A 26960-nucleotide genomic window follows, 5' to 3' on the forward strand; every position below is an offset into this window, starting at 1 on the left:
GATGCTCTTGAATGGACCTATTGCCCTGATAACCTCACACCTACATCTTAATTACTACATAAGTGAGAAATGTCATCGTGACTCGGTGCGGACGCACCAAGGATACCACACAGCATTTCATAGAGCCTTGCGACTTTTCCAGACCTTTTTTGTTCTCGACACCGGCTCAAAGAGAGATCGAGAATCCCAGTCGTGAGACCTCCACTTTTGAGTTCAACACACCTGGAGCCGGCTAATTCCCTTCATCCATCTCAAGCACACTAAAAAACACACCAACAGATAGACTCTACAAAAAGAAGGCCGCTTTGGACATCTGTGATTTTCCACCATGGGACTGTGTTCTCATAATGGATTGTTAGTGATGTTGCTGTTTCATCTTTGCCACGCACAAGGTATGGTAGCTTTTTCTTCAATGACACAGATTTGTGTGTGTGTGTGTCTGAAAATAGATGTTAAGGAATTGCATTACAAAGTCTATATAAAGACTGGAAAAAGGATACTGTATTCTCAGGGAATTACCCTCTGGGCAAAATAGCCTGATCCATGTCGACTCAGCATTAGATGTCAGTTTGTTTCACTGATTCATGGATTGCGTCTAGGGTGAAATCAATTTCTGAAGTGATATCTGCATAATCAATTTCCCCGGTCATTCCAAAGGCAGATTGGCTGAAAACCCAGTTTTCAATGTGTCAACCAGATCTGAAACCAATAACAACTTCAAATCAGTTCGCCAAGGCTGACTGGTAAACCACAGCACTGGCAGCCTCGGCTTGTGTTTGGCTGCAGTACAAGCAAACTAATATCTCTACAGACTCAAGACTGAGATCCCATTAGCTTCTTCATTTCAGGCATATAAAAGGGATTCAATCGCTGTATCCCAGCACCGCAACACCTTTATGCAAATCAACTGTGAGATCTCACTTTCCCCGGGAAATCACACAAATCCATTTCACTTTCCTTCGAAAATTGCTGTGAAAACCAAAGTCTAGATTGAAGATGTCTTTGACAAAATAAGTTGCAAGGAAAGTAAAGATTGTAAAGTACAGTCGTTTCTTCTGTTCACTTATTGAACTAATATTCTTTTAAAAACCTGCTATTACTTTTCCCAATATGAAGTTCAGTAGTTGGAGTATATTCAGATAGAGAGCTCAAAATACACAGTGAGTCACGATGTACACAATGCATTCCTATTTTAAATACATCTAAGAATAAAAGTGTGAGCATCTAGTATTACTGTCATCACAAATATAATTGGATCCTAAAAGTGTGGTATTTGACATAAAAGCATTAAAGTTGTTCTCAAAGTTTAAAACTTTAGACTCCTAGTCATAACAACCTAAAACAGCAACTATCTAGAGAATACTAGAAAAAGAGAAAATCTGTCTCAGTACATGATGTAACTACAGAAAGTCAAGCTTTAAATGTGAAATTTATAAAAGAATCTCTTTTTTGAATATTCTGAGCGAGATGCTGCAACTAGTCTAATCTGGTTCAAGGATCAGTTTCAGTTGAAGTTCAGTTTCCTTTTTTTTCATTCAATACATCACAATTAATTGTAATGCAGAACGAAATTACGTTGCATCAGACCCAACAACATCAAAAACATCAAACACTATTAAAACCTAACGTAATAAAAAAAGCTCTTATAATTTCATAAATATATAAAAATAGTTTAATGAATTAAACGGCCTGACAAGGGTTTACAGTATTTAGGAATAACTTTTCCCCATCAGTTCAAAGATATTGTTAAAATTTTGACCCTTTACTGGAAAAAATCTCAGCCAATACAATGAATAGGGCTCCCATTTTTCTAACTCTTTTAACTTTACCCATGAGTACAATCAGTCCTTATTAATAGCCAAATTACCAATCATCCAATTATTTCACATCTCTAAACAATTTGGAAAAAGACATTCCGGATTTTCCTATCTGACTCTTTTCTAAGACCTTCATCTTCCATCTGGGCCAATCCAAATTGTTAATAGGTGGAACACCAGTATTATGGAAGGAATGGAGAGATAATAATTTTAAAATTTTGGAAGATATTTATGAAGATGACAAATTAATATCTTTTGAAAGATTTAAGCATAAATCTAATCTGCCTAATAATCAGTTGTGAAGGTATCTACAGTTGAGACATTTGCTCACAAATATCTTTGGCTCCCCTTCAAATTCTCCTAAGGGTAAAAATATTGATAACATGGTACGCAATATTACAGGTACTGGCCAGGAAGCTTCTAAATACTATGCACTACTCATTAGTCAAACGAGTCAAAATATTAATTCTGCAGTCAAGATAATATGGGAGAAAGATTTGGGATGCACATTTGAAGGTCTGAAGATTTGAAGAACTGGGGAATAATTGCTGGGAGTTTAAAATATCTAGAGATGTTGGAACACGACTTAAACAGATTTACTGGACTCCTAAGGGAATGTTTAGAGCAGGTTTCAAAAACAATCCAGAATGCTGGCAATGAAAAGAAGGAGCAGGTAACCTATTTCACATATTATGGCAATTCCCAAAAGTGAGAGAGGTGCATAAATACCTTGTAAAGATATTGCAGACCAATGTATGACTTTTGCCCATACATTATACATACTTGGTGACCCCTGACCCTTAAGCCACATGAATAAAGCTTAATCACAGTGGATACAGAGCTGTATCATGGCAGGCAGACAGGTGATTGTTAAAAACTGGAAATCTTTCAGTAGACCTCGATCTTGGAGTGGACCTCAGTGTTAAGGAGTAGCAGCTTTTAAAAACTCTCCTACAGTTTACATGGAAGAATTGAAACTTATTTTGATAAGTGGTGAAAACTTCTACATTTCTGCGAACCACAATGTTAGCAAACATGTATCGAGACAAAATATTAATTAAGGCTATGATATTAGCAACCCCCCACCCCCAGTTTACTTACTCAATATATATGATGTTATTTATTTACTGTATTTCTTTATTTTGTAATGTTATGCTTTTATGTTAATGTTCTCTATTAGATATTTCTGTGCATTATTTGAAACAAAAAACTTAATAAAAAGTTCAAATCATAGAAATAGAAATATATAAAAATATAGTTATATAAAATATATCCCAATTTTAAAAAAAAAATCACAGAAGGAAATAAATTAATATATAAATAACTATTGCACAGTTTGTTATAACAGTTACAATATTAACAATTTGTGTTAGTTTAACTATTTATTGATTTATTATTAGATACTAACTACCAATAGTAATTAAGATACAATATTATTGAAAAGTCTCATGCTGTGTTCACACCAGACGCGGAACGCGCGAATAAATCGCGCGTAAATAGCCGCGTGAGTATTTGAGTTTACTCGCTTCATACGCGCGTCAAACCCCGCTTTATTCGCGTGTCAAATTCACTTCAGAACAGACGCGGATTCGCATGATGGGCAGGGCTTCTGTCTGCCCGGTGACGGTAGCTTGCTTGCTAAAATGCTAACATGGATTTTATGAAGAAAATAACAGTGTTTATGTACTTTATGAAGGCTGAAAAACAGCATCGATACGTTTAGGCTCGTGTCTGAGTCCACTACATGCTTTCAGAGGTGCATCCAGGTCTGTGAGCTCATAAATTCCTCCAGAAACTGAACCTGGATCATGGAGGCTTTCAATGGTGCTTCTGACTGAGCCCAGCCCAGTTTGATGACTTGTTTTCAGTGTCGCCTGGAGGATTTCCCCCGGGAGACCATCAACAGGTTCTACGTCACAATCATGCCCCCACAAGAGCAACCTTCTGATTGGTTAACGCGGCGCGAATGTCCGCTGAAGTTCAGATTTTTGAATTCCAGAGATTTGCGCGAAACGCTCGTTAAGCGCGTCAAACGCGCAAAATGCTCAATTCGCCCCGCGCCATTTGCGCGTATTGCGATATTCGCACTGCGCCATTCGCACGTATCGCGCCGCAGGATGTCTATTCGCACGTTTAAATTGACTTAACATGTAAATCACTCGCGCTTGACGCACGTTCCGCGTCTGGTGTGAACGCAGCATTATAACAACAGGATAAAAACTATCACAAAACCACACTGATTTGCTCCTCAGGCTAGCATGAGCGTGAGCAGACTATGGCCAGGGTGAGTTGGATCCTTTAAAACGATATTTGCCCGGGACAGACACTGTTGTTGATACAGTTCCTCAATAGATGTCATTTGGATCTGACAAAATCAATTTGAGGGAGTGTTAATTTAAGGGTACACTAAGAAACAACTTTTAGAAATAATAATGTACAATGTCAATGTTGTTTTATTTCGAAAGTCTATCTGTAGCTGGACAATGCTGACTTGGTCAAATTTGCTCTAAAGTCTTGAGTTCTTATTTCTGCTTTGCACAGATGATGCTCTTTCATCCCCTGACCCTGACCGGGCCCCACCAAACCTAGGTGATGTGATTGATGCGGTGAAGGCAGCCTTCGAGCAGGCAGTTCAGATCTCCACAACTGGTGCCGTACGTGAGGCCTTGGAGGAGGTTGTTGAGGAACTAACACCACAGAAGACTCCATCGGATCAGTCAACAGTGGAAGAGACTATAGCCGATCGCACAGAAACAGCTGAAGAGCCGGCAGAGTTGCTCCCCGAAGAAGAGTCGGATGCTCATATATTAGAAACAAACGGACAGACACACGAAGAAGAGTCTCAAGATACAGAGCCTTCAGAAGTGATTCAAGGATTGATAGATCAGCAGGACCCCTCAATTTCAGAGCCAGTTATGAAACCGGAAGAAATTGCCCTTGAGGCAAAGGACTCAGTTCAGGAACCTGCAGAATCAGTTTTGCATGACCCTGAGATTATTGAAGAGGGTGAACCAGCGACTGAGGAAACCAAGTCTGACGATTTAACCGTCCAGATATATCCTGACATGCAGGAGGAAAACAAATCAGGAGCCACAGAGATGAACAATGGAGGGAAAGAGGTTGAAGAAGATGCATTCATTAAAGAGGAGGCTCAATTGTCTGAGATAGATGAAAGGGCTGCAAAGGAAGAAATAAAAGAACTAGAGGTGACAGTAGATGGAGAAGGCCCACAAGAAGAAGAAGAATCTGTGGAAATGCAAGAAGTGAATACAGAATCAGAGCCTAGTGAAGAGAAACGGCAGGCAGTAACAGCACAGATGGGTACAGATGGCGGTGTGGTTGATATGGATGAAGTAGAACAGGAAGAGGAAAAACAGGAAACACTGAAAGAGGGTGTGATTGAAGTTGAAGCAAAGAGAGAGGAGGTAAAGGAAGGATCTGAGGCACGACTTCAGAAGGTTTCAAAAGAAGAGGTGGTTCCTTCAACTGACAGAACAGCACCAGGTAATAAACCCGTAACGAATGTACATTTATCACCCAAGACAACTTCAAACCAAAAAACGGTGATGAATTTCAACCTCCAACTGTTAAATGACAAATCTCCCATTATGTTAGAGGCGTAGCATTTTCTAGACCAGTTGCCGCAAATGATTTCGTTAGCAATGGTTTCCCAATAGTGATGGAGTGTTTCCCCCCCAAACCTAATGCAATTATGCTTCCACTGTCTGATCTTTGCACTTACAATATACAGCAAAGGAACTAGGCTGCCTAAGGGCATCCCTTCAGTTTGTAACAGCGAACAGACTCATAACGTGTATCTCTGGAGATGACTGGCTCCTGGGTGCACTCTGAGTCATCTATCCACCATTAATTACACAGTCACGCTGAAATACACCGAAATACACTGCTTAATCAGGCTGTGCACTCTGGGGATTCAGATGCTATCACTTTATTTCAGTTTTGGCTTCAGTTGTGTAGAGGAATCTTCATGAATAGAACAGAACCGAATAGAATATTGTTGCTTTCTTTAATCAAAGAACAAGTATCTTGTTGCGGCACATTTGAGAAGACGGGGAGTAATAAAGCCCACACAAACACCTGCAAACGCTAATAATAACCACCTCAATGTGAGAAAATGGTGCTGAAAATACTGAAAAGTGCTAGAAATACAACCTCCCGCTTGTGTCATTTTATAGCCTGTTGCCAGAAGCATTCAAATCTAATTATGCATAACATTTAGGCTGATGTATTTACATATGCACAGCTTTATTTGTAAATTATCCGGTACAAATTCTCTATATTATGCAGTGTGAAAGAGTCAATATGAACTGACATATTGAATCTCTCTATAATAAATGTATGTATATGCTTATTAAATTATATCATTCATTCATTTATTTTCCTTTCGCCTTAGTCTCTTTATTAATCTGGGATCGACACAGCGGAATGAACCAATCCAGCATGTTTTACGCAGCGGACGCCCTACTAGCTGCAACCCAGCACTGGGAAACACCCATACACTCTCATTCCCATACATAATATTTCTCAGAAATTGTATAATACTAAGTAGTTTTATGAATGTGTACTTTTACTTTCCTTTGTACCTGTATTGGTACTTTTACTCTACTACTTTCCTTCAAACTGCAGTCACTTCTTTATTTTTTCATCTACGGAAATTAGAAAAATCAGTCCTGTGATTTCTGTCCGATCAAATCGCCCATAGAAGGCAAAATCACATCATAATGAATCACCTCAAGTCATGGGCGATTTATAATTGCAGCAAACTGTTTGGAAGCATTAAAAGTGTCCAAGATGGTGTCCAAAATCTGTAAATACAATGACAGAGACATATTTCGAGAGAAGCACATGATATGACTGATCGCAGCTGGTCCCTCATCCATAATCAGTAATAATCCAATCAGATTGACCCAAGCCTACAATAAATAGACTGATATTACACTACTGCCTTACTTCGTTTTGGAAAAATCCACCCCATCTCCTCCTTTCCCAGCTTTACCAGGAGGAGCTCTCGAGAACTACCTGATCTCGGACACTCTTACATGCTTATTATCTCCGAGCTCAGGGTCCTCTCACGGAATAGTATGCCAAACCTGCTAATAGCGTCAAGCAAAATGTGAACTCTTGAAACAATAACTAAATGCACTACAGAATCTTGCATTTACACACACATCCACAAATTACATGTAAACGCAGAAGCTTTTTACAGCTTAATACTAACTACTCTTGAGAACTGTTGAAAAGGCTACTTTTTACTCGTACTTAGGGTAAAATTTATAACACTTACTCTACTTGCACTTCCTTTTTAGGTAAGTAATGGTACTTTTACTTAAGTATAATTTTTCAGTACTCTTTCCACCATTGGTCTTTGGACTGTAGGAGAAGCCGGAGCACCCAAAGGAAACCCTTGCAAACACTAGGATAACATGGAAACTTCACACAGAAATGCCAATGGCCCAGCCGAGGCTTGAACCAGCAAGCTTCTTGTTCTTGCTGTGAGGTGACAGCACTACCCATAGCGTCCCCCCTTAAATTACATCATTATATTATATTTGAATCTTAAACCTCAATCTAGAAAGAATAGTATATTATAAATGCGACGTATGCAACAAGTACAAACATTTAGACTGACAATGAGTTATTATAAACATTAACTAAACACTTTTTAAATCGTAACTATGAGTGCTAATGAGACTAATTAAGACAGTGTGGCATTTTAACATCTGCCAGTGAGAGTGTGGTCTGTTTTGGTCTAAGTCCAAATCTCCCGGCAGCCCCGTTGGAGCCTAATTTCTGATGAACCACTGTCCTATATGTTTCTGCTTCTGCTGCTCCTGTGACCTACATACAGAAACACATCCATCCTCTTGAAACTAAGAAACCCCTAAACCCTAATTCCCCTACAGCATGGACTTTACCCTCCAATCCTCCTAAAAGCACTACATGCTCAAATGGCTTCTGTCACAGTTGGCTGTATTCAGATAAAGCAAACTTCTTCATTTCTGTGCACAGGATAAATGTGTGTAGCAAATGCGCATCTGTTATAATTGATTTAATGATTTGAAGAAGTTATGTGGGGGGAGGGGAACAGCTAACAGCTGTGGAAATATACGCTAATTAGTTATGCATCTAAAATGTCCAGTTTCCTTGTTATGATGAGAGCATTGTTTAAATCACTGTGATAATGTATGTACAACATTTTCACAACATGGTCCCTCATTAAAGCCATTAAGCACACTGTCTTGTACAAGGTCTTGTACGATTTACATATATTCTTTACTTTAACTCAAACTTTGTAATGTTGTGATACTCCTAACTGCCAGGTTTGATCAATGGCTTATAATTAGGGATGTAACGATTCACCTGACTCACGATTCGATACGATTCATGATACTAATCTCACAATTTAGTCATGATTTGTAAACAAAATTATTTGTTAAATAAAAATGATTTAAGGTGAAGAGCTGTTTCATTTTTTTTCTCAAATGCTGCACGTTTTTTGCAAAATAATATACTTTCTGCCAAACCAAATTGTTATTTTAAAAACAAATTCCAAAAAACAAGCGAAGTTTATTTATAAAGTAATTTTGAGAGGATCACGTGCTTATGATTGCTTGCAGCCGGTTCCGCATTATTTAATTTATGATTCACCAATCAGATGATTCCTAAGCCACTATAAATACCCTAAGTTCCATATTACAGCCATCTTCGTTTTGAAGAATCCCCCCTTCCACCCCTTCTCCTCCTTTCTTAGATGGGTGGCACGGTGGTACAGTGGTTAGCACTGTTGCCTCACACCAAGAACATCACTGGTTCTAGTCCTTACCAAGCCAGCCGACGTTTCTGTGCGATGTATACACGTTCTCTCCGTGCTCACATGGGTTTCCCGGTGTCCTCCCACCATCCAAAAACATGCAACTTAAGTTAATTGACTAATCCATATCGGCACCATACACATGCTCCTTGTACATAGCTATCTCTTAAAAGCAATCCCTATCTTTTCATTAGCTACTACAGCAGGGGAGTTCTCGAGATCTACCTGAGCTCAAACTCCCCTCTCACCTTGCAAATGGTAGGGAGCCCCGGGCTCGAGGATCTTTTGAGCTCAGGGCTCTCTCCCGGGACAGCATGCCAAACAAGCTTTATAATCAATCATCAGCTAAGTGTGAACTCTTGAAATAAATAATTATACAAACTAAAGAAGACTCACTAATATAACCAAACTAGAACTGTGACTGTGCTGGGATTTTACATTTTTAAAAAGAAATATCAGCAATTTTCTGTGGCATATTAGTTCTCTGGCCTAAGCTGAGGTCTTTGCACATTTACAATGTCCCCTGCTGATGAATAAACTCTTTCACTGGGGACTGAGGCCCTGTTTGCATTAATGTGTTTTTGTTTTAAAACGCATACGTTTTGCTACGGTTACGTCGTCCGTCCACACTACGCTAGAGTTTTCGAGCGCTGAAAACGGAGAGTTTTGAAAACGCTAGAGAGGCCGTTTTCATTCTAAAACGCTGCTGCTCCATCTCAGTGTGGATGAGGGAAAACGGAGACATCTGAAAACAGAGACATTTGCCTCAGGCTACTTTAAAACCTTATTTACATCATCCTGGATACATATGTTGTTTCATTATCTTAACAATAAAATGAAAACATGATTTAAGGAGCTGCCTATGTTCATTTTGATATTAACTTAACAGACAGTAGAAATGTTGAGGCGTTGTGCTGCATATATGAGCGCATCTTCACTGTATGCATATTTATAACAAATCGGAGCCTATAACATTACTGCCTCCTTTCATTTTCAGTGAAGAATACGAAACATACCCTCTCTTTTGCTGAATATCAGTTTAATAATCAATAATGGCAATTATAAAAGTATAACAAACAATAAGTTTATATATTAGAGGAAATAAAGGCAAACAATCAGTCAACATACAAAATGTACATGGTTCCATTAATCATTAACTTATCTTATTGCCAAACATGAACATGTTTTATCAATTCTCAATCAATCAATATCAATCCTATGCCCATGCAGACGTCAGGAGGTTTATTATATTATATGAAAATCATTCGAATGCAATGATGTACAACTAAATTTAATGATCTGCCAAATTCTAAAGCAATTGCATGAAATGCCACATGAAAACATGAACACAGGAAAATGTGGCTTTCATTGCAGAGAAATCCTCTCTAAATCTCTCTCTCATAACAGTTATATAGCACAAGCTCTGAATGTTTGCTACACAAAACATATAGGTTCTTTTTTTAGCTCCGGAAAACCAGTATTACACCTGATCACCCTCTGGTGTGTGTGAAATATCAAGTCTTGTTCTTTGTAAACTAACTCTGTCATGAATGGCACATCCTTACAGTGCTCAATGTTTAGCACATTTGTCCTCCCGAATGATCACCTTCAAATAAATCAACAGATCGGCTCCTAAAACACACACAAACATCTCACAAATTCAAGCTGACAGCTCCTAAACATTTTTTTGGCATGTTTGAAAACGATTAAGAACTCGTGAGCCACTCTGCTCAGTTCATAAGTTCCTCTTACACGGTATAAGCCCCGACTAAATGCGCATCAAACATTTCTATGCTAAAAAAAACATGTACAAGCTCTTAGAAACACCAAAGCATACACTCACCTCAGACCAAGCATATACTGTACAGAAGATCATATGCAATGTAAAGCCAAGTTTCACATTTCGTGGGGTCACACTATTTAGTATACAACACAATATGTGATTGTTCAGCAGTGACATAACCGCTCACACTATGCATATAAAATCAACATGTCAACCCCTTCTTCCTCTTTATTTGTTTGATGGTCGTTGGCAAACCAGCATATGGTGTATTTATGGCACATAATGCAAAGAAGTGGAAGCTTAGGTGAAAGGGAAGAAATAAAAAAAACGTGAAATTTCGTACAATTTTTCTAATCAGATCTGTATCTTGCAAATATATTAACAGAATATCATACATTTGTAATTGTTTCTATGCATTCAGAAACAATTATAATATATTGCAATACAATATATTACAATATATTAATATATTGCACTAGTGCATCCCGTGAATGAACCCAGACGTGAGTTGTGTCTGTGTTTTTGTGAGGGTGCAGTGAGGGCACAATCACTCAACTGAGTTGAACACAAGTTCAACTCAACTGTGATTCCCTCAGGGCTCACCAAAATTTCTGACATTCATTCATTAATTTTCTTGTCGGCTTAGTCCCATTATTATTCCGGGGTCGCCATAGCAGAATAAACCGCCAACTTATCCAGCAAATTTTTACGCAGCGGATGCCCTTCCGGCCACAACCCATCTCTGGGAAACATCCACACACATTCACACACACACTCATACACTATGGACAATTTAGCCTACCCAATTCACCTGTACCGCATGTCTTTGGACTGTGGGGGAAACCGGAGCACCCAGAGGAAACCCACGCAAAGGCAGGGAGAACATACAAACTCCACACAGGCCGAGGTTCGAACCAGCGACCCAGCGACCTTCTTGCTGTAAGGCGACAGCACTTCCTGCGCCACTGCCTCACCAATTTCAGACATGTCAGATAATAATCTGAAATGTGAATTGCCTCTTCATTGTTCATGTAGCCACTGCACAAACATCTCACAACAAAGCTAAAATTTAGACTGATTCTTCACACAAGTCAAAATCGGGATTAAAAACGTATGGAGTATTACTACCAGAACTACCTCTGCTATAATGATTATAAACAAACACAAGAACATCCTGAGAATGATGCTCTCAGATTGTTTAACATCACCAGAAATGAATATCATTTTAAAAATGTTTTATCTCAACAATCAAATTGTCATTATTAATTATTAGTAAAGTCTGCGGGAATATTTTCTAAAAGCTGAGAGGTTCACAACCTAGTCTTCATTTAAACCAATAAATGGTTACCAATACCTTAAGTCACTGGAACTGACATTCTAGTGAAAAACATCTAACATTGTTAAAAATGTATGATTTTCCTTCAAATATAATGTGCAGTGTAGCAAATAACAGTAATTTAGTCCTCCTTTTTCAAAGGCGTCTCATCATATACTGATCTTCTTTAAGTCTATAGTGGTGGTCATGTGACACACGTGTAAGTCTATACTGTGAAAGCGTCATTGTAAATTCCATATGTACGCTCCAGCTCTCTTCTCATCTTTCCGCTGCAATTTCCACCACTATGTTAAATCTCTCCCCCATTTCACAACAGAGGTCGTAGTGGATACAAGGGGACCAATTAAGTTGCAGGAGCCTGTTATTACGAAGTCTGAAGCAACAGGCGGTGAGACTGTTAATGACACAAGTTCCTCTCAAATCTTCAATCACCTGCTGTCTGTGGATGAAATGCAATGAATGTGTGTAACTTATTCATGTTTTACAGGTAAAGCACATGAGGCCAGTGATGTAAATGAGATTATCATCTCCAGTGACCCAAGCATGGACAATCAAGGTGAACCGGCCTTGATGAACATTGTTGAGGAGCTTCTACCAACACCAATACTCAAACTGAGGGCTGGAGAATCTGATGGTGCACTTGTGGAGGAGCGTGATGATTCTACACGTATGTTTAATACATGACAAATGACACGAAAATTTAAACATTACAAATAAAAATTAATATGCAAAAAAAGTTTGCATAGGGAAAAAGCATTATTAGTATTAATATTGATGCAATTAGATTTTACTCATATAATAAATATATTTTAAAACATATTTTATAATTATTTATTTATATATGTATATGTATAGATGTAATATTTATATGTGCATTATTATTTGATTAAGTTTAGTAGTTTAGATAAGTTTTTAAGTTAGAATCCCTAATTTGGCACGTAAAAGGGGTGGTAAACAGTGTATTTTTAAGGCTTGGTTGTGTTTATAAGATGCAAAGCAATGTGTGCTCATGCTTCACTTGTAGAAAATCACGTTATCTTTTCATATATCTTATTTTCATTATGTACAGCTACTCAGCTGACATGAAAACGACTGTCATATTTTCTAGTTCCTCAGAAAGACCCACCCTCAAGAGGCTCTGATTGGTCCTCTTACATAATGTGCTATGGCTTGAGAATGGCTCCACGTCACTCCCCTACAAGCATGCGTTTTTGAGCTGTATAAACAGTCCAGTCAGAGGCTCAGAGCAGCTGTTTTCAGCGTTAGCTGCCTGTATCAGACAGAAATGAAGGGCACGCAGCTCATGCCTGTTCTCTAAAATAACATCTGACAAGTGTCTTACACATATATTCAGAATAAGCATGTGTAAGTAATATGAAACGTTCACATATCTTTTGCGGGTTCGTTATTTAAGATAAAGAACGCAGGGAAATTGGTTGAATAAAAAAAACACACATAGAGAGACACTGCACACGCTGCTAAAGATTGTGGGCGTTTACAGAGGTTTGACTGACAAAATATGAATTTGTAGCTAAATTGTTAACGATGCCAAACAGCATTTCCCGTTGTTTACACCCTTGCTACAACATACCGTTAATGCTAGAAACTGTGCATATAGTTGATCAATTTTAACAAATAAAATACTTACAGGTTGTGGCTCACAGTCCAGTTTTGTCTGTTGGAGGAGTTAACCGAATCCGGCATTGAACTGGGAGAGATTCTGGAAGTTCTCCTTTGTCAAATGCTAGCTATATATATTTTTATAATTCTCTGGAACATAATTAAAATTAAACTGTAAGCACTTCTCTCTTTGTGTCATGCACATTGGAAGCCCAAATACAGAAACAGAACAAACTCTGTGGAAATGCAGCGGATGAACGGCATTTTAGCTTTCTCTGCTGTAACATTACAGCGCTTCTGGCCACACCCCTTCACTGCGCATAGTGTGTGCGCGAGCTGAATGCACATAACTAGAAACCTTTGTAATCTCACTAGCCAGATGTATTTTTTCGTAGTTTACAAATTTGTTCACTGTCGGCTTTGCTAAGCGAACTCTGTAAAAGCCAATGTCTCCCTTTGCATTGAACTTTGTGTTGTTTATGTTCACACATCTACATTACACATCAACTAAAGTGTAAAATATGATATTGTAGTGGACCAACCCTTTTTATAAAAAATTTATGAAAATAAAAATGGTATTAACACATAAAATGTTTGTATAACATATGAGGAATTAGGTATTTATATATACCGCATATATTTTTTCAGTTCATATTATAACGATTTTAATTTATTAGAATAATGACAACAATGTGCTATTAAGTTGAACTGTTATAAACTATGACTACAAAAGTTAAGGATATTTTACTTATTTACTATTCATCCATATGCCAACTGACCAGCCGGAACTCAAACCAGCGACCTTCTTGCTGTGAGGCGACAGTGCTAACCACTGAGCCACCGTGAAGCCCTTTATTTTATTGTTAATCTACAGTGTCTGCATTTCATTTATACATTTTTGAAAATGCAGTCACATTGCAAACGTTATAAAATGGCCTGCACAGTATTTAGTTTGACCTCCTGATGTTGCCAATCAGCATTTTTCTGACGGTTGTGCACCTGTCACTTATAAAAAAACATCTATTTTTAAGAGTTTCCCTATTTTGTTGGAAAGTGCCAGATGGCAGTGTCTATAAAGAGGGACACCTGCTCATTTCTGTTTTTTGATTTATTTAACTTTCTATATTTGACAGCACTCTTCCTCTCTCTCTTTTACGCTTCAGAGACCAAAGCCATAGGGCAGGAAGCCTGGAAGATTGGAGCAATAGCAGCCGCTTTCTGTCTCATCCTGCAAACTGCTGTCACTGTCGTCTACATTATCAAGTGCAGGAGAAAGACTAACAGGTTTGTGTGTACAGTCAAAGGGTAAAGATAACTGACAGCAGAAGTGGAGCATTGCTAAAATAACTGATGAGAAATATACTCGTTTAATATGTAAAATATAGACCAAATACAGACATGCAGTAAACGTCATGTAAAATATGTAAATATAGACCAAATATAGACATGCAGTACACGTCATGATCCAGGGTATATGCAGGAATCCTAAAGGTAATTTAAATACCTTTATAAGACTTTTGAAAGACCTTTTCAGAATATTTCAAGACCTCATCGCCACTTTAAGTTCGAATCAGTATCAAACCTTTAACTTAATAAACAGTTGTTAATAAACAGTTGTAGTTAAATAAATTAATGGAGCACAACATGCAACAGAACTCAGATAAGCTCATAAAATAAAAATAGAATAAATTTTGCAGTTGTTTTCAGCGACAGGCTTAAGCCACTGTTTAAACGAGTTTTTCTCCAACCAGAAATACGCAAACTTACATTTTTATGTATGTTTTGCTGCATGTAGAGAGCTTCAAATCACCTTCCCACGTTTGTTGCAAATTACATGACATCACCCGGACAGAGGAGCTTGGCCAGATGCGCCCTAGCTCAAACCAATTGCGTGGATCGAGCAAGCCATAGTTAATATTAGGAGAAAAATATATATTTTTATTCTGTATACATTTTTGGAGTCAAACACAACACTTTAACAAAATTTAAGACCTTGTAAATAAGTGATTAAGACATTTTAAGAGCCTTAATTTTCTCATAATTGATCTTGCGGACACCTGGGATCATGTCTTTGGTAGATAATTTTTTAAGTCATCCCTCTAGGATTCAAATTCATAAATGAGCTACAAGAGCATTGAAGTTCACTCAAAAACTCAATCAAATCAAATGGCTTATTTAAAATGTGCTGAAGCAACACAATTCTTGAGTTTTTTGGGGGACAGCTTAAGTGTTTTATGTTCAGTCAAGTTAAATTTGTTAAGTTAACCTAATCGATTAGTGTGAACGAATGAATGTGTGTGGATCCCTCCACTTTTTACAGTGTTTAATGGCATTTACTGTTCAAATATTTCAGGTCAATGAGATTCTGTGCAAACGCCGTCAATGGAATAGAACAACATTTGTCCCTGAAGGGTCTGTAGCCTAGGTAAATGGCAGATAAAAAAGATGTAAAAAAACAGTATGCACTTGTTTACACTTGTTTATGAGCTGGATGAAGTGTAATGGTTGTTTACCAATTTAAAAACAGGCTCATTGGAAATTCATGCTTCAACCTACATTTTTGTGAAACTGCAAAAACATACACTTTAAAAATGCTGAACAAGCAGCAAATGTAATTTTTAAAGTGTACTTAAACATAAAGTCAAGCTCAAAATTATTCATACCGCAGGACATTTGACTGCCATTTTGAGGTAAACTAAACGCTACAGAACAGTATGATACTAAACATTTTTGTTCCTTTTCACACTAATGATATTTACAGGGACCCTTTTAATAAACTATTTTCATTGAAATTATTATTTTTAACACCAAATAAATACCACAGAACAGAATAAATCTAGACTACAATACAATGAATGCTAGACAGAAAATAAATAAACAAATCTTCTCGAAAATTGTCACTTTCTTACCTGAAAATCACTTTTTGGGTCATAAAATCTGTGTCACTGTCAAACGCCACTTCTGCTGAGCCTAAAAATGTGAAGTATACGAAATTAATGACAGCGCCGCAGCTCTTTACCAATCTGTCAAACTGACAGTTTCAACTATTACTACCCTACTCCATCTCCTCTACTTTTTTCAGTATTCTCTGTTGCTATAGTATTACATCCATAACATCTGCAAACAGGTAAGGGTACTTCTCAAAACAATTCCTACAAACAGCACCATTGTTCTCTGAAAATAAATACAAAAGGACTTGTCATTCTGACGGCACTGAAATATTCACTGACAAAAATACTTCGGAGAATAAATAAGCCTTTCGAGCAAGTAAACAGGCTTTTGCAGGAAATCAATTGTTGTACAGTGTTTGGACAAATTGTTTTGAGAAAAGCACTTATTGGTTTGCAAATGTTACAAACAATTCTAAAAATATACCAAAGCAACTGAGAAAACTACAATGTAAAATGCAAATAATGAACTATGAAGCATAATAGTATCTAGTAGTCTAAATTGCACATTGCTTGATTATATACAGTAATTCTTATGTCTATAAATGTTCCAATCATAAAATTTAGCACACCTCTCGACTCACCTTGGCCACTATAAGGTCATCACTGAAAACTTAGTCCACGATAGAGACTTTATTTATTCTGAAACATGTCTACGTCCTTAACCTACTCTACCTTGTCCTTTGTTTTTTCCTCCCTACCCGCTCATCATTACTCCTCTGCTTCTTCTTCTCAGCTGTTGACCCTGTTTGTTTCCTTGTAGTCCCTCCATTGTCATAAATTATAACACTGGGCTGTGCTCTATACATTTGCCAACTGAATGTTCATGAGATGAATTTATGAGCTATTTATAGATCCACACAGTACAAAAAAAGTTAGACCAGAAATCTATTTAAAGGGGACCTATTATGCTCCTTTTTACAAGATATAAAATAAGTCTCTGATGTCCATAGAGAATGCATGTGACGTTTCCGCTCGAAATTCCTTCTAAATAATATTTTATAACTCTTTGAAACTGCTCCTTTTAGCATTTAGCCGCTTTTCCACTATCGTGCTGAATCGTTCTTTAAACAGAACTGTTCCATTCCGTGCCTAACCGTGCCAGACAGCATGGATACGGTTTCATTTTCCACTGTCGTGCTGCGACAGAGCTCTTTAAAACATTACACAAAACGCATTAGTAGTTGCCTTGGTAACGCAATGTAAACGGCTCCCTTTGTTCAATTAAAGTTAAATAAGAGCCGAAACAATTTTTTTTTTTTTTCATAAAAGCGAAAGCAACCATGTGACTAAACACTGTTATGCCGCTCTATCAAATAGGTGCTAAATATAGGTACATGTGCACCCCTATTTATTTATATGTTGCGCAGATCTGGCTAAATTTTATTTGGAGGGAGAATTAACATCACACAGAATCTGTCAGCACAGTTCAGCACGGTTGTCTAACCGTGCCGAGAATTCCGGGCCGAGAACGGTTTGTAATCGTGCCGCGCAGTTCCAGGCTCAGTGGAGAAACAACCGTAACCGTACCGAAGTGTTCTTAGAACGGTTTGGCACGATAGTGGAAAAGCAGCTTTTGATTCTAATTGTGCCGTTTTGGTTACTGTCACTTCAAATTTAAATGATGCTGTGCTCTTTTTAAGAGGGTGGAGCTACAAATGCCTTTGTGTCAGCAAGGTGGCAAATTCAAAAGACTAAGAGGGCTTTCACACTGAATACCTGGTCCGAACCCAAGTTCGATAGTCATTACTCAGCTGGTTTGTGTTTACACCGTCTTTTTTCCTTCTGAACCCCGGGTTGCTCAAAGAATAAAGAGTACACAAGACATTTCACTTGTATAGTTTTAAATGGGAAAAAGTGTAACGGTCAATACGGCGAATGAAGCCCCGCCTACTAGTACAGTAGCCAATCAGCGATTGATAGACTTACAATTTTCCGTGGGAGAAGTTCAGACGTGTGCTTTCATGACACTTTATGTGATCAACAAACACACTGGAATCTCAGCAAATACTTGCTTCACAGGCATATAAGAAATATATCCAGATAAAGCTTGAAATCTATACTTTTAAATAAACCAACTACACTTGAAAACAAAATTTTTCTGGTTTTGTAATCTGTATGAAACAAACATGAGGTACAGTTTGTCCTGTCAAATGCACATCTCATGACTGCAGCAGCTATTCAAACAGCCACAAAAAGTAAACATTTATTTCTGGAGGAGATTCGCCTTCAAGGTTAGGTTGTGGATTACTTCAGATTACGGATTACTGGATTACGATCAGACAATCTTTATTCAGAGGATAATAATGTGTAGAATGGCCATAAATGAGGTTGGTGTCATGATTGTTTTCCTTTTGAGTACGTATGCGCACTAGCTTGAGCAACCTGAAAAAAATGACGATTTTATTTGATTTTGAAGGTTTAGAAACTAAATTTATGAGACAGATGTTATTTATTTTATTGGTGATTCCAAATATGTAATGTAATCGTAAGTTTGAAAAACAGTTTTGAGGAATTTGATGATTCCCCATTCAGACAGAATGCATACTGCCCAATAGGCGTTTCAAAGTTGGCCACCGAGTGAAATGATTTGCCCTAAAGGGACTTTGGTACGCTTGCATCATGAAGCTGCTGTTTTGGGTACAGCTGTTGCTAGGTGACGGCCACGAAAGAGATGCCTGCATATGACATTCTGCTCTTACTGAATCTTTTGGTTTTGTTACCAAGTTTAGAACACAGTATTCAAACTAGCTAAATGTATCATACTTTGGCGTCAGACGAACCCAGGTGCAGACCAAAAGTGCTAGTGTGATCGCACCTAAAGTTCTAATGAGGGAGTGATTGTCACTAGTGGGCGAGGCTTTAACCCTCTGATGACCTGAACAAATGCAGAATGTCAATCAAAGTGTTTCTGCAGTTTATATGTAGTGTGCTTATTAAAAAATAGATTAATACATATTAATACATTTTTTAAGATTAGAAACGGGTTTTATTCTCAGACTATTTCCACACAATTGTTTATACGCCTTAAAAATGTGATTTTAGTTCCCCTTTATTAGTAACAAACTTTTTTTAAGAGGTATGATGACTATCCAGTAGAGAACCACTATAAAATATTTTGTGCTCCATACAGTTGAAGTCAGAATTATTATCAATCCAATTATTTTTTTCCCTCAATTTCTGTTTAACGAACAGAAGAGTTATTCAACACATTTTTAAACATAATAGTTTTAATAACTCATTTCTAATAACTGATTTATTTTATCTTTGCAATGATGACAGTAAATAATATTTTACTTGATATTTTTCAAGACACTTCTATACAGCTTAAAGTGACATTTAAAGGCTTTACTAGGTTAATTAGGTTAACTAGGCAGGTTAGGGTAATTAGGCAAGTTATTGTATAATGTTGGGTTTTTTGTAGACTATCAAAAAAATATATAGCTTAAAGGGGCTAACAATTTAGACCTTAAAATGGTTTTTAAAAAAAATGTAAACTGCTTTTATTCTAGCCGAAATAAAACAAATAAGACTTTCTCCGGGAGAAAAAATATTATCAGACATACTGTAAGTATTTCCTTGCTCTGTTAAACATAATTTGGGTAATATTTAATTTATATATATTTTTTTTTAAATCAAATGGAGGCTTATAATTCTGAGGTCAACTGTACATGTGCTTAAGTAAATGAAAAATTGCTTTTATGTTGTACACCCCTAAAATCATAATGTGGAGGTTGAATAACTATTTTTGATAATATATCTGAAAGATGCATCAAAGCAAATGAGAAAACAACTTTGCTAAAACCATGGTAATAGAAAAGATAATCAATGAGCCAAAAAAAAAATAACTTAACTTTTTTATAATAAAAACAGGGTTTATTTTCATAAAGGCGGAGGCAAATTCAAGAACCTTCATCCGAGGTCAAATTAATATTTGGGTTATTGTTGAGGGATAAACGTGCTGAAGCACTTGAAAACCCTAAAAAGCATTTTTAAATAAGATCTATATTTATAAATTAACCGCTTATTTAAAGGCTAAAAGACTGCATTCTCAGTAACAACAGTATTTGTAAAACTATTGTGAGTTTGGTCCTTCACCATTTGCACTTGCTGTGAGAAAAGCTGCAGGCAGAGCGATACAGACTGCAGGTCTACTTGAATCCGAAAAAAATATGTCCTAAAGTTTTGCTCAGTATTATTGGCCTCTGGTCTAAGGTAAAAATGTTTGCACTTAAAAAAGGGGAAAAAAATGTTTCTAACCTCGAACACAGAAATCCATCTTATAGACATGAGATCCATGAGGAAAAGCCACTCACTTCATCATGCTGTGAGTTCATCCAGGGAATTTTTTTTTTTTTTTTTTTTTGCGTGAGTAGATGCCAGAGATGAAGCAAACTGTGTGAATTGGTAAATAGCAAATTCATGATTAATTAGTCTAATTTTTTGAGCTATCACGTAAATGTTTTCCTATTCACCAGTCACAGCTGAAGGTCGAACTCAGAAATAATTTTTATCCATCAAGCAGGCAATAATCACTCTTGAAAATAAATGAGATTGTGTTATTGAGGAGTTCTGGTTATTTAGGTTTTTTTTAATTTTTTTTATGTACTGTATGTTAGGTTTAGGTAAGATTTAGGTCAATTTGAGAACATTTTGGGAACGAAATCTGTAATACAAACTGTGAAGCGGTTCCCATAGTGATTTTGACAGAAAATTACATCGCAAGAAAGACCAATCACCCAAGCAGATACAAGAACTCTCTCTTTCTCATGTCAGTAAGTGTTTGTGTATATACAGTTGAGGGCAAAATAACTAGCCCTCCTGTGATTTTTTTTTTTTATTTCTTCTCAAATATTTCCCAAGTGATATTAACAGCAAGAAAATTTTCACCTTATTTTCTTATTTTTTCTTCTAGAGTAAGCCACATTTTTTTACATTTATTATAATTTTTGATTTATAATTAGCCTGATAAAATATATATAATGTCATATAATTTTTACATTTACTTTTTAGGTAAATTGTTATAATTCATCTAATAAAGTTAAACTACCCAATTAATTCCTTAATTTTCCTTCAGGTTAGGCCCTTTTTTATCTGGGGTCACCACAGCGAATGAACCGCAAACTTATCCAGCATATGTTTTACACTGCGGATGCCCTTCCAGCTGCAACCCAATACTGGGAAACACTCTCGCATTCACACAGATAAAATACGGCCATATTAGTTTATTCAATTCACCTATACCGCAATTCTTTGGACTATGGGGGAAACCGGAGCGCCTGGAGAAAACCCATGCAAAATCCAGACAGAAATGCCAACTGACCCAGCCTGGACTCGAACCAGCAACCTACTTGCTGAGAGGTGACAGTGCAAACCACTGAGCCATAGTGTCACCCTAGAAATAACTAAATTCTTGAATTGATTTGCACTCATGGTCCTAATCAAAATGTTACCACCAAAGTGAGGGCACATTGTAAACAGATTATGACTCATTAATATTTTATGACATTTATTTGTGTGTGTGTGTGTGTGTGTATGTGTGTGTGTGTTTGCTTGCAGTGTGGGTGTTTGTGTAGGAGTATAAAATGAATTTAGATTTTTAAAATTATACTAATCATATGAGAGCAGACCACCCACAATACCACCTGCCTCTGATTAATAATAGATTTAATGTACAGTAGCCTCTTAATCATACTGAATGAATTTTAAAAAGTGTACATAGTGTTTAAACAAGCAAGGCAATTGTGTTGATATACCACATTTTATACACAATGGTAATTCAAAATGCTTTAAATAAACAAGAGCAAAAGAAACAAGAAAATAAAAATCATTAAAAGAATTAAAATGATAAAAACTGATTAAAATGTGTTAAAATAGGTTATAAAGGAATGAAAAAAGAAGATAAAGACATAATAGCGCGATCTGTCGGACATAGCACAGTGCTCATTCAGAAAAGGCACAGCTAAACAGATGTGTGCTAAGCCTTGATTTGAACATACCTAACGTTGTAGCACATCCAATCATTTCTGGAAGCTGATTCCAGCAGGAAAGGGGGGGGGGGGGTAGCAGCTGAAGGCAGATTCACCCTGTTTTGACTGAACTCTGGGATTTTCTCATTTACTGTATTTGATCCAAAAGATCTGAGTGATCTGTTAGGTTTGTTTTCAGTGAGCATGTTTGTAATGTATGAAGGTCCTAGGGCATTCGGTAATTACAAGTCGTAATACATTGAAATCTATTCTGAATGTAACTGGGAGCCAGCCATGGTGTGATGTGCTCTGATTTTCTGGTTCAGGTCAGAATACTGGCAGTGTTCTAGATGAACTGCAACTGTCTGACTGTCTTTTTGGGAAAGCCAGTGAGGAGTCCATTACAGTAATCCACCCTGCTGGTGATAAAAGCATGAACAAGTTTCTCTAAGTCCTCAATGGAAGCAAAGCATCTAACTCTTGCAATGTTTTTTGAGATGATAGTTTGTTGATTTAACCACTGTTTTAACATGACTACAGAAACTTAGATCAGACTCCAAAATCACACCAAGATTCTTGATCTTATTTTTTGTTGTTTGACTCCTAGAGTCAAGATACGCATTCACCTTGAGAACCTCATCTCTGTTCCCAAATGCAATGACTTCAGTTTTCTCTTTGTTAAACTGAAGAAAGTTAGGGCACATTCAACAGTTAATTTCATCGATGCATTGGCAGAGAGTGTCAATAGGTTTGAAGTTATTAGGCAGTAAGGCTAAGTAAATCTGAGTGTCATCAGCATAGCTGTGGTAGCTGTTTGGTTCGTTCTTATTATTTGGCTCAGTGGGAGCATGTAAAGTTGAATAGGAGAGGTGCTATAATTTAACCTTTTTTAGCCACTACAGGAAAGGTTGGTCCTTCCAAACTCTTAAGATATTGCATTATTACATGGTCACTCACTCATTCAAGTTTGCTAGAAAGATTGGTTGTTCACATGTCCTGTGAGACTAGTGATGTCCTGTGAGAGATTAATGGTGTCTGTAAGAGACTAGTGATGTCTAAGAGACTGGTGATGTCCAGTGTGAGACTAGTGATGTCCAGTGTGAGACTAGTGATGTCTAAGAGACTAGTGATGTCCAGTGAGGGACTTGTGATGTCTAAAAGACTAGTGATGTCCAGTGAGAGACTAGCGATGTCTAAGAGACTAGTAATGTCCATTGAGAAACCAGTGATGTTTAAGAGACTAGTTATTACCAGTGAGAGAATAGTGATGTCTAAGAGACCAGTGCTGTCTAAGAGACTAGTGATGTCCAGAGAGAGACAAGTGAGGTTGAAGAGAATAATGATGTCCAATGAGAGACTAGTGATGTCCAGTGAGAGACTATTGATGTCCAGTGAGAGACTAGTGATGTCCAGTGAGAGACCAGTGATGTCCAGTGAGAGACCAGTGATGTCTAAAACACTAGTGATGTCCAGTGAGAGACTAGTGATGTTCAGTGAGAGACCAGTGATGTTTAAGAGACTAGTGATGTCCAGTGAGAGACTAGTGATGTCCAGTGAGAGACCAGTGATGTTTAAGAGACTAATGATGTCCAGTGAGAGACTAGTGGTGTCCAGTGAGAGACTAGTGATGTCCAGTGAGAGACCAGTGATGTTTAAGAGACTAGTGATGTCCAGTGAGAGACTAGTGATGTTCAGTGAGAGACTAGTGATGTCTAATAGACTAGTGATGTCTTGTGAGAGACTACTGATGTCTAAGAGACTAGTGATGTCCAGTGAAAGACTAGTGATGTCTAAGAGACTGGTGATGTCAAGTGTTAGACTAGTGATGTCTAAGGGACTAGTAATGTCCCGTGAGAGACTAGTGATGTATGAAAGACTGGTGATGTCCAGTGAGAGACTAGTGATGTCTAAAAGACTAGTGATGTCCAGTGAGAGACTAGTGATGTCTAAGAGACTAGTGCTGTGTAAGAGACTAGTGATGTCTAAGAGACTAGTGATGACCAGTGAGATACTAGTGATGTCTAAGAGACTAGCAATGTCCATTGAGAGACCAGTGATGTCTAAGAGACTAGTGATGTTCAGTGAGAGACTAGTGAGGTTGAAGAGACTAGTGATGTCCAGTGAGAGACTAGTGATGTTCACTGATAGACTATTGATGTCCAGTGAGAGACTAGTGATGTCTAAGACACTAGTGATGTCCAGTGAGAGACTAGTCATATCCAGCGAGGGACCAGTGATGTCTAAGACACTAGTGATGTCCAGTGAGAGACTAGTGATGTCCAGTGAGAGACTAGTGATGTCTAAGAGACTAGTGATGTCCAGTGAGAGACTAGTGATGTCCAGTGAGAGACTAGTGATGTCTAAGACACTAGTGATGTCCAGTGAGAGACTAGTGATGTCCAGTGAGAGACTAGTGATGTCTAAGACACTAGTGATGTCCAGTGAAAGACTAGTCATGACCAGTGAGAGACTAGTGATGTCCAGAGAGAGACTATTGATGTCCAGTGAGAGACTAGTGATGTCTAAGAGATGAGTGATGTCCAGTGAGAGACTAGTGATGTCCAGTGAGAGACTAGTGATGTCCAGTGAGAGACTAGTGATGTCTAAAACACTAGTGATGTTCAGTGAGAGACTAGTGATGTTCAGTGAGAGACTAGTGATGTCTAAAACACTAGTGATGTTCAGTGAGAGACTAGTGATGTTCAGTGAGAAACCAGTGATGTTTAAGAGACTAATGATGTCCAGTGAGAGACTAGTGATGTCCATTGAGAGAATAGTGATGTCCAGTGAGAGACAAGTGATGTTTAAGAGACTAGTGATGTCCAGTGAGAGACTAGTGATGTCCAGTGAGAGACCAGTGATGTCCAGTGAGAGACCAGTGATGTTTAAGAGACTAGTGATATTCAGTGAGAGACTATTGATGTCCAGGGAGAGACTAGAGTTGTCTAAGAGACTAGTATTGTCCAGTGAGAGACTAGTGATGTTAGAGAGACTTGTAATGTCCTGTGAGAGACTAGTGATGTCCAGTGACAGACTACTGATGTCTAAGAGACTAGTGATGTCCAGTGAGAGACTATTGATGTCCAGGGAGAGACTAGAGTTGTCTAAGAGACTAGTATTGTCCAGTGAGAGACTAGTGATGTTAGAGAGACTTGTAATGTCCTGTGAGAGACTAGTGATGTCCAGTGACAGACTACTGATGTCTAAGAGACTAGTGATGTCCAGTGAGAGACTATTGATGTCCAGGGAGAGACTAGAGTTGTCTAAGAGACTAGTATTATCCAGTAAGAGACTATTGATGTCTAAGAGACTAGTGATGTCTAGTGAGAGACTATTGATGTCTAAGAGACTAGTGATGTCCAGTGAGAGACTATTGATGTCTAGTGAGAGACTATTGATGTCTAAGAGACTAGTGATGTCCAGTGAGAGACTATTGATCTCTAGAGACTAGTGATGTCCAGTGAGAGACTATTGATGTCTAAGAGACTAGTGATGTCCAGTGAGAGACTATTGATGTCTAAGACACTAGTGATGTCCTGTGGTTGCAATTGTGCAGAATTCCTTCAATAAAACAAAAGACGACTCTAACTTTTTTTTGTTCATGCTACACTCATTGTTATTCCCTATATCAAGTCAAGTTGAGCATTGTTGTCATTGTGCTGCATGTGTGGACATAACGAGTAAGAAAAAGTCTTGCAGTACCATGGGGCTACATAAATAAGCATAAATATGAACCTATGCATATAGCTAACATACAGAAGCTAATACTGTAGTATAGTACTCTAAATATATACTAGTTCACTATACACATAACAAGAAAAACTACACATGTACTTTATGTACTTTAACTAGTGCAATATGGTCTGTGGTACGTTGTTTTGCTATCTTTAACTTAGATAATAGTATTTTTCTATAATAAAACTGTAAAAGAGCCTTGGATATTTTGTTAAATGCTAAAGCCACAAAGGAAATTCCATCAAAGTTTGAAGAATGGAGATTTTTTTTTTTCATAATAATATAAAGTGTATAATGTGAACTCTAATCTATTTGTTGGCAACAGTGTGGCTCAGAAGAACTCGTGCGCAGGAAGAAATGCATGTGACGCAAACAACACAGACACAACCATACCAATCGATGAGCAGTGAGCACAACCACATACACACTCACCCAGATTATGAAGAACATAAACACACACACACAAACACACATGTATTGTGACTGATTGTTTGTGCTTACAGGTCTGCTGTAGACGACCTTCCCGAGTACTCGCAGGTCCAGCAAGAGGACGTTGCTATGACAACTATCCCACTGGATTCCTCGGAGAAGAGTTCGTCCTCTGACCCCAGAACCTCTGTTGTTTAGCACGGCTGACCTTAAGGAGACTGATTCTAGATGTGTGTAAATGATTGAGTGCCTGTCAGTATGAACATGCGAGTGTGTGTGTTAATCTGTGTGTGTATTGAACGGTTTTGTTAGCCTTGACTGAATTGTCAACCCTGTGTTACTCAGTGTGCAGAATGAATTATTATTTAAAAGAAAAAGAAAAATGTGAGTACATTTTTCAATAAGATCTGCCTGTTGTATATGTACACAAGGAAGAAATATTAGTCTTCTCACTGTTTTTGGTGTGGTTAAAATATCAAAATATTCTGAGA

General features: G+C 37.7%; 1 protein-coding gene across 4 annotated transcripts in view; it reads left to right on the forward strand.

The window, feature by feature from the left end:
* Positions 1-175: 175 nt before the first annotated feature.
* si:dkeyp-118a3.2 overlaps positions 176-26960 on the forward strand; it is a 27085-nt gene continuing 300 nt past the window's right edge. The window contains exons 1-7 of one of the 4 annotated variants that reach the window (XM_005168372.6): positions 176-392; positions 4359-5321; positions 12085-12156; positions 12256-12435; positions 14552-14672; positions 26366-26446; positions 26544-26960. The exon at positions 26544-26960 is cut by the window's right edge and continues 300 nt beyond it. In XM_005168372.6, coding sequence (XP_005168429.2) covers positions 329-392; positions 4359-5321; positions 12085-12156; positions 12256-12435; positions 14552-14672; positions 26366-26446; positions 26544-26667 — 1605 coding nt within the window. In that variant the 5' untranslated portion in view covers positions 176-328 and the 3' untranslated portion in view covers positions 26668-26960. The remainder of the gene's footprint in view (positions 393-4358; positions 5322-12084; positions 12157-12255; positions 12436-14551; positions 14673-26365; positions 26447-26543) is intronic. The other 3 variants (XM_021476276.3, XM_068221125.2, XM_073950464.1) reach the window with 3 other exon arrangements.

This window comes from Danio rerio, chromosome 1, assembly GCF_049306965.1.
Source record: "Danio rerio strain Tuebingen ecotype United States chromosome 1, GRCz12tu, whole genome shotgun sequence".
NCBI lineage: Eukaryota > Metazoa > Chordata > Actinopteri > Cypriniformes > Danionidae > Danio > Danio rerio.